Source organism: Cyprinodon tularosa, unplaced genomic scaffold (genome assembly GCF_016077235.1).
Source record: "Cyprinodon tularosa strain WSP-4 unplaced genomic scaffold, ASM1607723v1 ctg246, whole genome shotgun sequence".
Lineage (NCBI taxonomy): Eukaryota > Metazoa > Chordata > Actinopteri > Cyprinodontiformes > Cyprinodontidae > Cyprinodon > Cyprinodon tularosa.
The window spans coordinates 172,229-187,933 of NW_024038913.1; the positions used below are offsets into that span (position 1 = coordinate 172,229).

Consider the following 15,705-nt stretch of genomic DNA (forward strand, 5'->3'; position numbering starts at 1 on the left):
GATCATTTCAGTGAAGCTATCATGCAGCACACGCACAACACTTTTTTTTTACCCTAAACCGGCCAAATGACTAATGAAACTTACCTTATCAGGGATTAAAATACAGGCTGTAGCTAGCCCACTCAAGCTTGCAATTACCACCACACAGGCTGCGAAATGCTGCTGTATTAATTGAGTATTTATCTCTATAATTCCTTTCCCAGGCACAGGTCAGATTTTATTTGTCAATATGAGGCTCCTGTATGAAACACTGAAAGCCCAAGAACTTTCTGGAAAATGACAGCAAAAACCTCCCATTAGTGCCATTCGTGATCGACTGGTAAAAGTGAACACTGACAGCTTTTGGCTAAATTTAGATCTTTCATTTTGGCTGTTGCCTGCAGCCCATGCTGTTTTCATATTTGATTTGACAGCATCTTGGTGATGGCTAATGCTCCACTTTGATGATCTGAACACCCCCTGCCAATGGTTGGCAGTGTATTTCTTAAGTGCTGTGCTTTTCCTTTACCTACAAGAAACGTAGGTTTTTTCTCGCCAATGCATTTGCTTGTCCAGTCTGTAGTGGTCCACTCAAAAAACTGACTGCTGTGGCCATGCTGTTCTAATTGAATTCCCCACCTGTTAGTGGCAGGTGCCGCAAGTACTCAGCAGGGGGCAGAATGGAGCATGTCATGCTAATCTGCATCCTTGCTTGGACTGTTTATTGGCGTGCATGAGTGTTTGCCGTTAAACTGATTGCATGTGCTTGAATTTATTCAAAAATTAGTGTGTATGTGTATCTTCACCTTGGTGAATGTGTGCAAATGTGTTGCATGCTTGTTTGCACTGAACAGAAGAAACAGAGAAGAAAGCAGAAAGAGGGATGTAAGCATGTTCTGTTGTGCACAAAAAGAAGAGGAGTGGAGTAAAAGAGTAAATAGGTTATTTCCTGTAAAATCAGAATCAGGAGTGAGTTAATTTGCTGGGGAGTGATAAAGAGTGATAAAAGAAGAGAGGTATATGAGGAAAGAAAGGGGAGGGGGGCTCCCATTGAGTTTCCGCTTCCTTTTAGACTATACTGGGTCAGGTCTTAGGAATAAAATCACAGTACAGAAAAACATAAACAAACATACACTCTGAGGCACACACTTTCTTAGACAATGCATGCAAGAACACACCATCCAGACAATGGAAGAGGAAAGTTTTAAAACTTTATCAACTCAAACAATAACCCCAGATAATACCCTTAACTGAGACCAAAACAAATATATATATATATATATATATATATATATAAATATATATATATAATTTTGAAAGTATTTACTACCTCTGTGTGAAGCTGAAAATATAAAGAACAGAGGGGCATACTGTATTCTGGATAAGGCTTAAGAGGTGGAGCAACAACGAGCCTCCCTGTTAGTAATGTTAGTCTCTTAAGCTGCCTCCTCTCCTCACTCTTGCTCTCAGTCTTCTAGAGGTTTTTTCTTAACGTTTTTTCTTAAAGTCAATTAGTTATTTTTTCTTCATTCCTAAGCTCACTAATTTACCCCTCTTTTCCCCAACCATTAAAATAGCAATGATTCCTACATGTATAGTTTGGATCTCTTAACCATCCCCTATCTCCCTACGTCAAAAAAGTGTGTCTGCAGTACCTTGGTCACATGACCATGCTTGTGTGTGGTGGGTCATTCTTAATGAGGGGATGCTGCTAGACTCTACGTCTCTATAGCAACTGCTTGTTCTCTCTTTTTTCCATTCACAGCCATTCTTTGTATTTTTCTGTCACACAGCACTCTGTTTTCTCACTTATTTCCTCTCACTTTTTCAATCGGCACACAGAAAGCCTTTTATTTAAGCTAGGCTTTGTCCTGCATATAAAACCTTCCTGTTGATAATAGGATTTTTAACTGTGTTCGAATAATTATTAAATTGTTTGCTTGTCCTTCGTTTGGAGTAAACAAAATGGGGTAAAGTAAACACTATTTTGCCCTGCCAACACTGTTAAAGTAGATACCAGGATAATTTTGGCACTCGTAGAGGGTAGGGTGAGAAAAGGGACAGAGGAAGTGATGGGATGGAAGAGGCAGCTGTAGGTGGTATAGTCTTAATATGGACTGACAGCAGGTAGACCGATAGCGGATACTTAAATTATTACATCATCACAGAAACTTGAACATCATCGGGAAAACCACTCTGTCATTCCACAGATCAATTAGGGATGATTAATTCCACAAATAGCAGGAAACAGAAGTCATTCACATTCAAAGAATTTAAAGACATTCAACACCAGTGGAGAAATGTTTGAAGATAAACATTGGCTGGAGTGCAAAGGAAATAGGTTTTTCCTTTGAGTGTTAGTGGGTGGAAGAATGGTGAATAAATACAATCAGATTGGTGAGGTGAAAGCAGGAGGAAAAAGGATCTGTAGCTCTCTACGTCACTACAAGCTTGATAAAAGTGAGGTGAAATAGCTGCTTGAGGTTAGAAAGAATGTAGACAATGATTCATGTTAATAAAAGCCACAGATGTAAGAACAGACAAAGGAGTCCCTTAACCAGTTAATGACAGCTGAAATGAGACTTAATTCCTCCAGCTCATGGATCCTGCCATGGTGCATGGGAAAGGGACGGTCAAGAGTGACGCTGATAAGAGAGGGATTCAGAGAAGGTAGAGAAGGTGAGGACCTGGAAGGGGGAGTAGAAGCTCATTGGGAAGCTAGAAATATCTGCAACTATTGTTGCTCTGACCTTGAACAGGGTCAAGTCTATCTTTTGCACTTTAAGAATTCTGTGATTGAGGTGCATGGCTGTGCTGATTGGAGCTCTTTAAAAGTGCTTTGGAAAGGCTCAGGCAGCATCAGAGAGGCCATTTTACGAAGCTGAAGGGCTCCCTACAGAGGATACATCTCCCTCCCCCATCCCCGCTACTCTTCTTAGTCACAAGAGGAACCAGAAGAGATGGACTAAAGAAGATGATGGTTTAAGGTGTAAGGGACTACCTGGGGGCACATATGTGTTAACAATAAATAAATCAGAAACAGTATGGTAAAGAAGGGAGTGCGAAGAGAACTGCAAAAGATCTTCAAAGAAGCCTGTGGCTTTTTGTAATGGCCAGGTGCAATCTGAGAGATAAACCAATTATACTGGAAAGGGGGAGAGCAAAAAGAAGGAAGGATCGAAAATACAACATAAAAAGATGAGCTGTAAGTAGGTGGAGAGTGGAAGCGAGGTATTCAAATTTAATAATTATCATTTCAAAAGAATTAATATGGACAGAATGAGAAGGATGCTGAAGTACCTGAAAATGGGATGCAGTTAACAATAATATGAAAGCAAGTTAGTCTAATTACTGAGTTATCCTAACACTACATTCTCCCTCCAGATTACTAAAAACAATACACTTAATGTTAGTCCTGGAAAGAAAAAAGAAAAGAGAAAAAATAAAAAGATACAATATGGATAAAAGGAGCAGTTGAGTAATATAATTAAAGATGGTGACTTTCTTTTTTCTTAAATCTACAAGGACAGATCTATGTGGGACAGAAAAATCAGAATCATGGGGAAAAGCTATTATAAAATGTTTGAGGCAACAGTGGCAGGATGAAGTTTTTTTTTAAGATGGAACAATGGACAGACTTGGCACAAAAAAAATGTGATTATGCTACTTTTTAAAAGGCTAAATGATGCAGCCTAATTTATCTCTCATAAACACTGAACTGACCTGAAATTAGCTTTTTGTGTGTGATTGTTCATGTATATGAGTGTGTTTTGGTAGTCAGGGTGTTCGTCATCAAAACCAAGGAGGAGATCTAGAAGGATTTTAGAGTTTTGGTTACAGAAGAAAGGAGAGGGAGGCGATTAGAGACTGAGAAAGAAAAGGAAGGGATATCAACATCAAACATGACCACTACACAGGGTGCAGGGTTAGGAAGGAACAGGGAGAAGGTAGAAGGGAGTAGGAGAGGGAAGAGGGAGGAAGGGGCGAGCTGTGGTTGTTATGTTCATTGTGGACTTTACCTTTTTGATCCACTTCTATTCAAGCATCGGAAAAAAAGGAGAAAGAAGGAGACAGAGAGATAATACAGAGAGACAGGAAGAAAAAGAGAGGGAAAGTAAAGAGAATGAAAGGAAAAAACAGATGCAGGAAAAAAAGAGAAAATTTAGATTAAATAAAACGCTGTCCTTTCTCTTACGCTCTGTTTTTTTTTAAAGCAAGTTATCTGTCTGCGTTATGGTTGGCTACTCACATAAAGGATGGCTTGAATGGAAAATGATAAGGGGCAAAATGGCCTGACCTGGGTTTTAATCTTTTTCCATTTCCTTTCACATTTATCAATAACCCCTCCCGACAACACAATCCACCCAAAGCACACACTCTCAGCCCCAGCTTCACCCATCTTACCACGATACCCCTTCCTTCCCCCCTCCCGTTTTCCCTTTGCGCCATAAGCACAGCTCCAGAAAACCTGTTTGAGAGAGAAACCCAGCGGAGAGCATCGCAGGCGTTTTTCTGGTTAGCTGTGAAAAGGAAAACACAGAGAAAGGCAGAGCAGAAGACAGAAAAATGGCAGATGGAGAGGTGGTGATGAAGCTATCTTTCTGTGACCAGTTGTCTTTTGAGAGTTTAGGAAACCTTTCTCACTTGCTTTATCTCCTTGCATAGTCAACGTTCACCTTAGAGTAGTTTCTTGACCCAAAGAAAGCGGTTCTTCTGGCCTTACTTGATTTATAGAGCCAGAGATGCTTGCCATAGAGACTGGCAAAAAACATTCAACCCATCGACCATCCAATCAGTGGGGAGCTCCAGGCTTGCCTGGCCGAGACTGGCTCATCAAAGAAATAGAGAACAAACAACAAGGGGAAAGGGAGGGCTTGACAGAGTGGAACACCTCAGAAACACAGTAAGAGACCAAGAGGCAAAGCCAGAGAGGGTGTGTGTCAGTGAGTGTGGGGGTTTGGATTAGGACAAGAGAGGGATAAGAAAAATGTCTACAGTGAGCTCATAACACACAAATCAATAGATGTGTGTGCTGAATCACAGTGAGGCCTCAGCTGGCACTAACAGGTAAAGTGTGGGTCCCTAGATATCCATGATGGTGTCAGATGGGGACTACATGATGTACGTACTAGAATCTCAGCTCCTCCTTCGAAATTATAGCACCTTCCCTGTGTGTTTACACAGCCAAAAGTGCTGTGTGCGAGCAAATCTGTGTTTTCCAGGAAGAGGCTTGTCAAAAGTCACATGGCTGTCAGATCCCCACTGTGGGTGTGATTGTGGTGTATATGTCACATGGAGTCTTGCGTCTCAAGGGATTCCTGCAGTATGTCACAACACCTCCCTGGGTTGCCCATCAAGATAGTAAAAGAATGAGAGAAAGACAAGATTAACTAAAAAAGACAAAGAAACATTTGGGGGAAAACGAAATAGCCTAAAACCGCCTTGATCCCTGACACTGACATAATAAGCATCATGATTTATATTTATCATCTCATCGCAAGATCAAACCAGACTCACAATATCTGAGATTAAGAAACTTTGGGCCAATTTCATTGTTGAAGGGTGAGAACAGGAAAGCAGGGCTGCAAAGCCAGGCAAGGTGTGATAGTAAAAAACAAACAAACAGGCCATCCCCCCAACTGTGAGTTCAGTCATTACTTCCAAGGTTAGATCAGGGAGAGACTGACTCAATGGATAGCACTCACATCCAGAACTTTCATTCATTCCTAACCTCTCTGTGGAGCAGGTGGAAGGAGAGGCATCTATTTGGCAGAACTTAAAAAAGTGCCTTTCAAAAGTATTCAGAGCTCTTAAAGTTTTTATTTCGAAAGTTTCAATCTGTCAAGGCATTTGATTTGGATTTTAAGTGACAGGCAAAGACAAATAATCTACCTTGCAATTGTATTGAACCTCCCTAATCTACAGTCATTAAATAAAATCCCAAGCCTCTATTCAGAAAAATATTCAAAAGAAAAATAAATAAAAAACAGAATATACCTGTAAGATATATAACTTGAGTACACATCTAGCTGTTCAGGAAGGCCTCAGAGCATTGTCAAAGAGAATTAATGAAAAAAATGCATCATAAAGACTGAGAGAAATTGAATTCAGGGTTAGGTTATAAACAGTCAATATTTAAATATTTAAATCAATATTTGAATATCTCATATAGCACTGTTCAACCTATAGTCTGGTCCCTGGGTGGGGATAGCATTACATGCCTCAAGTCATAGAGACATCTAGAGGAAACCCAGATAGTACTGCTAAGGCTGACCCCAAATTCTGCTTTTTGCCAAGATGAAAAAGACTGTGTTGCAGAAAACTAACATTGTACAGAACCTTGAATTTAGAATCACCACACTGAAACATGGCAGCATCATGTAGCATGGATGCTTTTTCTTTAACGGGGACAGGAAAGTGGGTCAAGATTAACCAGGGAAGACAGACAGAGCTAAATAAAGCATGAAACGATAAGAAGACCTGTGAGTCTACAAATGACTTAAAACAGGTTTAGTGTTACACCTTTCTGGATTAAAAAGAACTTACACATACAACTAGAGCCACATGGAAGCTTTCAAATAAATAACCTTTATTAATAGGAAGGGCCCCAAAAGAGTAGCTTTCATTGTGGCCAAAGGTGTTGAGGGGGTTGAAACCAAATGTTCCTTTCAGATTAATATGTAAAAAAAATCAGCGGATGTAGAGCTGTCCCGTCCCTTCACAAATAACATCTTATGATATTTTTTACCGTGTCAAAATGTGAAACTAATCCAATGAGTCTGAATACTTTTGCAGGGCACTGAATTCTGTATTTTTCCCTGTCTGAGAAAAATGCTGATACAGAGCTTTTCCGCTCCATTCCAGTTTGAGCCTACATTCCTTTTAAAATAGAAAACTGAATGCAATTTTCTAAAAGCTCAACTGAGAATACATTTTTTTCCCCCCGAAAAAGGCGGAAATGGTGGGTGATACACTGCAACGGCATGTAGACAGAAAGAGAAAGGAAAGAAAAGTTCTTGGCTTCTGTGGAGAGAAAGAAGATAAAATCAGGGAGGTCGAAGACTTGTGTTGACTCCATTTCTTCTATTCTTGGTTTCCTGAAAAATAAAGTGCAAAGCACAAATTGGCACAACACAATCACGCGTTCTTGTGAGCACACACAAACACACAGAAACAAACAGTAAGAAAAGACAGAAACTCATCAAACTGTCATCACAGAGAGCTGAAGGTTAAATTAAGGCCACCTTGCTTGTTTGTCTGATTCCTTTAGCATTTCTGTTCAGGGCTCTATTGAGAAATAAGCCGCTGCCCTCTCTGCCGTTAATCACTCTGCTCAGTGCTCTCTACAACCCTATCAATTACTCCCACAGCAATGAGTGCAACTAGAACCACACACTGTAAACTGCACACACGCCTATTGTTCTGTCTCCTCTTCCAAGTGCTGAGAGATTGTGTGTCCTCTTCAGTTTCTCTTACCCTCTCCTGTCTCTGTTTTCCCCTCTTCGCCCTTTCAGTTTTTATAAGAAAAGAGTCATCCCATTCCAAGGCCAGAGCGGAGCCTCCTGCCTCTCACTCACCAAACATTTATGAGTCCCACGTCTAATGGTGGTTCTATACATATTAATAGATTTTCATTTTAAGCTACATCAAAGTGCTGCCTCTCCTCCCCTGAAAACTTGTCATATTACAATGCCATTATTCCTTCTACTGACAAATTCTTCCCGACAAGTCAACTCTCATTTCCAGCAGCTTTTTGTCCGAAAAAGCGGATGTCTTGTAATGAATAGGTAGTGCTGAATAAATTTCTGGGGGAAGAATCTATTTTATAAAGTGAAACAGTGGGAGAGTAGCGAAATCTGAATTAAATACAGCAGTCTGCAGAGTTAAGGTAAGGAGAGTCTCTGCTATACAGTATATCAACCGGTGTTGTGCATATAAACAAGGTCTAAATGTTCTGGTCTTGCAAGTATGGATGACCCTAAAGGAGACCATTCAGAATCAATAATGATCTAGCAATGTATTCTGGAAAGGGAGGGGGAACAGGTAGAGCTGTCTCATAGGCAGGGTTTACTATTCACTCTGCGTTAAGACTGCAGTGGGGTTGTCTCACTGCAGTAAACACATGCTGCAGCTGTGTTTATGGATCTGTGATGTCTTAATGAAATCCAGCAGGCTACAGCATGATGTGACAGTGTGAAACAACAGTTCAGTTGAGCCATTTGCTTTTGCTCTTTTCCAAGTGGGAAAAAAAACAATGCTACATGCCAAATAAGGCCCCTTTTGGCCCAATGAGCCATGGTTTGACTTATTAGTGGTTGTATTTTGCCAAAGCAACCAAACAGACACAGTGACCTTACACAGTTGTCCCACTGTCATATGAGCTCAGACAGCGGAGCTGTGTTGTACGTGTCAGATCTGCTGTTGCTGTCACCTCTCCGTTTCAGGTGACTGGCAACATGGCGCCTGTGTCACACAAGCGCCACTCACACAGAGGACCCTGTCAAATGCAAAATCCCACCCAGCCATCAACTTGGCTACACACCATCGCAGCTGCTATGACACGTAATCTTTACATATCACTTACTTCACCCTTTTGTTGAGACAACCAACAAAAAACATGCATCAGATAGTACCCAAGTGCCCGGCATTCCCAGCCAGACGTGAACGACGGGGCACTATCAGAGCGATTAGCAGCAGCAAATTCAATTAATCTTGACAAATCTCTGCTGAGGCAGAACTGAAGAGAGCAGCGCACCTCCTTCTCCTGGTAATTAAAAGTGGCCGAGTTGAGTGGCGTATGGTGCGTTGGCGAAAAGGATTCGGAATGAAAAGTTTAACTTTGAAGTTTTAATGTCAAGCCGTGTTTGTTTTGTCATATGAGTCCAAATGCAAAGAACAGCCGACAGCCTAAGCTGTATATGAATTCATTTCATGTCTGCATTTGTTTATTCAGAGCATCACAAGGACAGAAGTTATTGGCTTTTTCTTTTTTATCTCAGATAAGTAAAACCTCCCATCGCATCAGGATCAGCTTTCCATTTTCTGCTATGCTCATCGCTTGTTCACAATCAGCAAAGTTTTAACAAACAGAGAGGGAGAAATGCAAGCCAGCAGCTATCAATTCATCATACACTTTGATTGTTTGGCAGGGAGACAACAAGCTCCCTTTGAAAGTCAATTAGAATAACACAAGGTCAGGATATAAAAGGGAAAGGAAACTGGAACATCTGATTGATGCAACTGTGTCCCTCAGCAAAGGACAGACAAGTGGCTATAGTGCAAGATTTCCATAAGAGTGACTGAAGAAGATGGTCAGTGTGACCGCGGTTTTCACCTATGGAAAGAAAATAAGAAGAGAAGGTAGAAAGCCCTGAGCAGAACAAGAGCAGAGAGTAACTAGGTTGTTGGAAATCCATGAGTGTTTTGGATTTGATTTGTCCCACCTGCAAAAAAAAAGTAACCCAAGGAGACAGAGTAAGAACTGAACGAAAAGAGGGAAAAATTGATTGAAAAGCAGGGAAAAATGAGATAAAGGAAAGCAAAATGGTTGTGCAAAGGGTTTGAAACTTTGGAAAGCATACTGAAAAGCTGATAAAAAGAAAGAAGAGAGACAGACATGAAAAGAGGTCAAACTGACTGTGTGAAATAACAGTCAAAATGACCGCTGAGAGAAGGCGATGAAGATGAAAGCAAAGAGAAGAGAAAGAAGTTAGCTGGTTGCTGCGGTTCACTTCAACCTGCAAGTCTAAAAAAAAGGACACAATAATCTAATATATTCAAAGAATGAAACAACACCCACACCGTAAATGTAATATAGTTTTTATCTAAGCATTTAACCCCAAAAGTCAAACACTTCTGCTCAGTGGAGGGGTGTGCCACTGCTTCCCTTCTTCACACAGGCAGTCCTGCACACAGTGAAGGGATCAATGCTGAGCGTTATAATACATGAGAGGGAGAGGGGGAGACCGAGCGGAGATTTTCACATGAGCGAGGATCAACACAACACCATATAATCACAGCCAGCTCTGCTCTTTGGGATGCGTGAGTGTGCTCTCATCTGTGCGTAGATGCTCACTCAGACAGGAAGACTCCAGGAGAAAAAGAGCAATTTGTGCACCCCGCCCCAACCCCCTTCATATCTTTTTTTTTTAATCATTATTATTATTGTTTTGTGTGAGTGTGGATCTGTGAAGCCCACACCTGCCTCAGATTTTTGAGCAGAGCAGCCAGAAAGCCAGCCGTTACCATGGGGACAGTAAAATGTGCAGCACCACAGGTCATGTGCTCTAAAATAAGCCCTTTGCCTGTTTGTGTTAACATTTTCTTCTGTGAGGTGTGGCAAACACTCTATGCCCCCCACCTGAAAGTCTCGCAGAGCCCAATTTGAAAATTTATTGAGAATCAGAGGGACAGCAAAGGTGTTTGGCTGCAGATAAAGGCAGAAGTACGCCCCCGGGTTAATCAGTGCGTGAGTTTGGGGCGGTGTCTCTTACACTGCTGTGATCACCAATAGGGGCTGACCCCATGTTTTCAGAAGATGTGAGTGAAGTGCTTATCAGACCCAGTGTTTGTGGACCATCTCCCCCCATGTGAAAACCCCCTCAGGTGCTGATGCATCACTCTGTTGATGGAAAAAAAAGGTTTAGTGCTCTGTGATCGGGTTTGTGTCTCTGCAATGTGCCAAAGAGCAAGAAGAGAGAGAAAAAAAGAGAGAAAGCAGGTGAGGACTGGTGTGTGTCTTGTTTTGTCTTTATTGTGTTGAGGAAATCCAGAGAGAGAAATGTGTACATGTGACTGAATTGTCACTTCTTGACGGGAGTTGAAGAGGGGCTAGGGAGGTTGAGGTTAAGCTAGAGGTAAGGATGGGAGGGGTGATGAATGGGGCGAGAGGGGTGGGGAAGCCAGAGGAGGTGACGGGGTCTCAGTACTTACTGTAGGGGACACACTCATACTGGATCTCCAAATACTTGTAGGTCCCTGGGCAGGGGTCTGGGAACACGTCTGACCCCGCGACCACCACACACTGAGTGCGATTATTACACCTGAGAGATATGATGGACAAGGGGAGGGGAGGAAAGAAGAGAGAGGAGGAAGGAGAAGGGGAGTAAGTGATAAAAAATGATGAGTGCCATTGTAAGAAAGACAAAGAGGAGTGGTTATAAAAGAAACATCTTCAGGCTCAGAGAGACAGAGGGAATGGCGAGGAAGGGAGTAATTTCACACTACACTACATCATGTGACAGCTACACCCGAAGGGAGGTGGGAAAAGGCAGGGAAGGGAAAATGGGGAACAGGATCAAGGATAGAAAGAAGCAAGGAGGGAGGTAGAGAGTGGGTGGGTGACGTCAGAGCCTCCCCTCCTGAGGGATTGTGAGTGGGAGCAATTAGAGGTGAGAGAACAGGGAAGGGCGAATTGGGTGGGTGAGGGAGAATTTAATGCAAATACTCTACACTGCAAACTTAGTAGAACACTTAATTGCATATTACTTCTACATCTAAATACAATTTCTGCATACTCTCTCATGTCTGCACACCCTGAGCAACATCAACACAGAGAAAAAGGTACTCATTTGCATGCACTTAAAGGTTCTCAATATGATAGTTATTTTTTAAATCCAGCATTGAGTATCTCTCCGCTATGCAGTCTTTCTCTCACTTCATTTCTGAAATCTCTGCTCCACTCTCTCTATCACCCCATCATTTCTGGAAGTCTTTTTTCTTCTTTGAGTTTCTCAATACTCCCCTCCACCGCCTGCTGCTTTCCTCCTTTGCTCTCTTGCACTCTCCCCCAAGCCTCTGCCTCCATTACATGTGTGATGGATAGCTGGGAGAGGGTTCCCATTGATCTGAGCTCAGAGGAAGAAGATGCTGAGCTCAAACAAGGAGAACAACAGTGGGAAGCCCTACAAACGCTTCTACAACAATTCCCAAGCTCATGCATTCTCATACACCCACTCATGCATACACGGCAAATAAAAAGCCAACTCTATCATAGAGTTAAATATTTCACTAAAAAAGCTTTGGTGTTGTACCGCTATTTAAAAAAAAAATTATAATTTATTGCTGTGAGGGTTGGACTTCCTTCAAAAAGATGTAGGTGCCCGAGCAACACAATAGGAAAAAAATGGGAATTCTTCAGGGATTATGCTGTGAAATCGTATCTTGTTTCCTCTGCCAATATCAGGCTCTGACTCTGCACAAACACATGCACAAGATTCAAACAGATCAATACTTACCTCTGTGACATTATCTTGAAGGCGTCGGGCAGGTAACACTGCACATTCTCCATCTGAAAAGGATCCGCATCACAGATTTTGTCATCGGTGCGGCCATAGTTGGCCGTCTCAATCATGATGACATCACTTCCCGGACAGCGCAGCTCGATTGGGTAGCCTTCACATGCCAGCTCCCGGCGCATCAGTCCAAATGGCATCATTGATCGGCTTAGAGCTGGAATGGAAAAAATGAGAGCAGGTTATTGATTATTCACTAAGCTTCAATATCTTCAGAAGGCTTTTTATTATTCAACCTCATTGTTATTATCATACATAGTGTCTGACTAGAGCTGGTTAAACAAGTGATGTCGAACATAAATTATCCATTACTCTCATGCATTCAACGAGTGGCAACTTATGCACACTCGTACTGTTGATGCACAGCCTGGCGGTTCCATTTTCACATTGGAACATCACAGCTCACATATTGGCCTAGAGGGGTTTGCAGCCAAACCAGCTTCTCCAGTGAGATATGGCACCACTTGTGAAACAAACTGAGAGAGTTTCAAATGTTAACAAACTCCTACACACAACCAGGCAACAGCTTATCATGCTCATTCCCACACCACTGAGGAAGACTTTGTCCTTTCCGGTTTTATTTGCTTATTTTACCAAAATAAAGCAACAGCGCTGACAATTTGGATTCATTCTAAGTTCAAGAGGAAGTGATAGTAGAAGAAGAAAGGATAAACCCTAAAATGAAAATGTAAATCTTTGCAAACCCTCACCTTAGCTTTGTTCACCATTTGCTTGCCTACTGCTAGTAATCAGCCCTCTGAGAGGAATTTTAGTGTACTGCAGCAGCTCTGAGTGAGAAAGGGTCAGATGGGACAGTGAGGTACTCAGGGTTAATCGGTGAGCCAGAATGAGAGGCATGAAAGAGGGCTGCAGAGAGGCGCTGAGAGAGTCACTTGTTGTCTCTCTATCTCTGTATAACTATGTGCATTTAACTGTTCAAATAATCAGGCTCACTGCAAAAAAAACAAAATAGAAATGAACATTTGGCTGGGAGTGGCAACATTTTCAGTGCTGGTGTAGGCAAATAGAGGAATGGATAATTGGGAAATTAAAGCTGCTCTCAATGGACCTGAAATACCTGATCCTCTAGGCACGAATTGAAGATTCTTCCCACACTGCTGTTCACTGAAAGACCAGCCATCTTTCACTGAAATCTTCTTTCCAATCTCAGTAGGAAAGATTTGGACATGCAGAGCATACTGTGAGCATACTGTATTGTCAAATTTAGACAGAGGAGCACTAGCTCTACCTTAATAAGCAGGAAGTTCTCAGTAAACTGAGTCGTTCATTGCACACCATACCCCCCCACCCAAGACAAACACACACAAGACAGGTCCAGCGGACAAGGGCACTGAGTCAGCTTCTCTTTCCTTTACAGTTAGTGCTAAAATACACAGAGCGCTTTCCCATCCTGAAACTGAGCTTACACTGCTAAAGTTTCATATGCTGTCCATTCAGGACGAGTGTCCATCTGGGTTAATGTCACCGTCAGTCATTTCAGTCATGAAACTGTGCAATATGACTCACTCACATTGGACTCACTCATATTTCTAAATGCCACTTGTTTATGCAATAGGGACTTCAGTTCAGTTGTGTAACTAAAGCCATTAGGGCTGAATGACTAGCACAGAAAGACTTCAGATCTTTTATTCCTCGCCAGCATGGAGTGCCAGTGCCAAATCACAAAAGCCTTGATGCAAAAATCGCATACTAATTAAAGCACACGGAGATGCAAACAGCAGGCGAGGCCAGACAAACACATCCACACTGAAAGGCAAAAAAACCCCACACAAGCAAATTAGCACATACGCCGTCACACTGGTGTGCATGTTTCAGTCAAACACACACACTTCTATGTATACACGCATACCGAGTTGTGGTATCACAGTGGGATTACAATGCGTAGTGCCAGTGTGTGGCCTTGTTCTCTTAACTACCCTGCAGTGTAAATACACAACAGTGTACAGCTGGCCAGCAATTAGAACCATATAATACGCCAAGAGGAGGGAAGAAATGAAGAGGGCCACCAGCAGTTTTCATTTTGAGTCCAGTTAAAATGCACACCAATGCAACACAGAAAATCATTCTTTACCTTTGCTAAAACTAATTACACACTTTTTAGAATCTTTCATACCTTTGGTTTACCTCTTGGACAGTATGACAAGTTCATACTGAATCAATCATTAGTAAATTGCAATTGGATAAAGAGAATGAGAGGGTTGAAGCAATAGTTGCACCACTTTTCAAACTATGAATGCAAATATTTAAATAAGATGTTTAAGCTGAACTTACTGCTGTAAGCAAACTACAGTTCAGACAGATGGTAGACCAACTTAAGATGTTAATTATGAAATTTCTAGCAATACTTTCTTTTACTAAGCATAGAGAAGCAATACAGGAGTTTTCAACAACAACAAAAAAGACTCATAGCTTGCAATATACCTATTCAAAAATAATTACCCAACAATTAAACTGGCAGTTCTTAAGTATATTGACATAACTTTATCCAACTCTATGAACACCAGTTACTTGCCCCAAGCAGACATGCACTGCATCATCATTCATTGTCATTTGTAGTATTTTTGGCACTCTTGACCCACAGCATGCAGACAAAGAGAAATAGAACTAAAAGAAAAGGTTAGTGATATTAATCACTGTTTGTATCCTTGTTGCTCTTGCAAGATAAAATATCCAGATAAGGAAAACAGCTGATAGTTAATGTCATAAATGTGTATTTTCAACAAACATCATCACTGCTTTAGACATTATTCACCCTTTCATTAACCATTGTGTTTTGCTCAACTATAAGGCTATTCTGTATGATTTATTTGAATTTAATAATAAATAATAAACTGTGAATCACAGCCTAGGTCCTAGTAACTCACCCATATCTACTCTAATTAGGTAACTACTCTATCAAGGGGCCAACTCAGAAATAAATAAAGGAATAAGAGCAGATTGTACAGCGCTTGGCAGAATCTTGCCGATTAAGTATGCATCTGCTCCTAGTGTTGCCTCATAAAAATACACTGCTGTGTTATAGGTGTTAGTTTTTCTTATACAGAAAATGGCTTTAAGAATATGAAACTTCAATGACTACTATTTTATTATTGACAGGAATATATATATCTATATATATATATATCTTTTCTGTATTCATGTTTGGCTATGTCTGAGCAAATCCATGATTGAATTCTTGCATTAGAGTGATGTCATCAGCCTCTACAGTAGAACTTTTCTGTTATTGGCATCAGAAAATCCCTGCTTTCTGCGTATTATGTTGTGTTTCACATGTGTGTACTTTACATTTATTCAAACAATTCCTGACAACTTGTAGGACTAACGATGGATTTTTTTAAAACCGTGTTTCCCTAAAGCAAGCATGAAATCTGGAATTCAGTGTTTTTATTTGTCAGCAACCGCACGCACATGC

General features: G+C 41.2%; 1 protein-coding gene across 2 annotated transcripts in view; it reads right to left on the reverse strand.

Moving 5' to 3' along the window:
• The window catches only part of adgrl1a (adhesion G protein-coupled receptor L1a), a 137,177-nt gene that overhangs the window by 38,464 nt on the left and 83,008 nt on the right, over nucleotides 1-15,705 (reverse strand). Inside the window, exons 3-5 of one of the 2 annotated variants that reach the window (XM_038287877.1) lie at nucleotides 12,216-12,429; nucleotides 10,912-11,021; nucleotides 3,999-4,013 (exon numbers count right to left, since the gene is read on the reverse strand). In XM_038287877.1, coding sequence (XP_038143805.1) covers nucleotides 3,999-4,013; nucleotides 10,912-11,021; nucleotides 12,216-12,429 — 339 coding nt within the window. The remainder of the gene's footprint in view (nucleotides 1-3,998; nucleotides 4,014-10,911; nucleotides 11,022-12,215; nucleotides 12,430-15,705) is intronic. The other variant, XM_038287878.1, reaches the window with a different exon arrangement.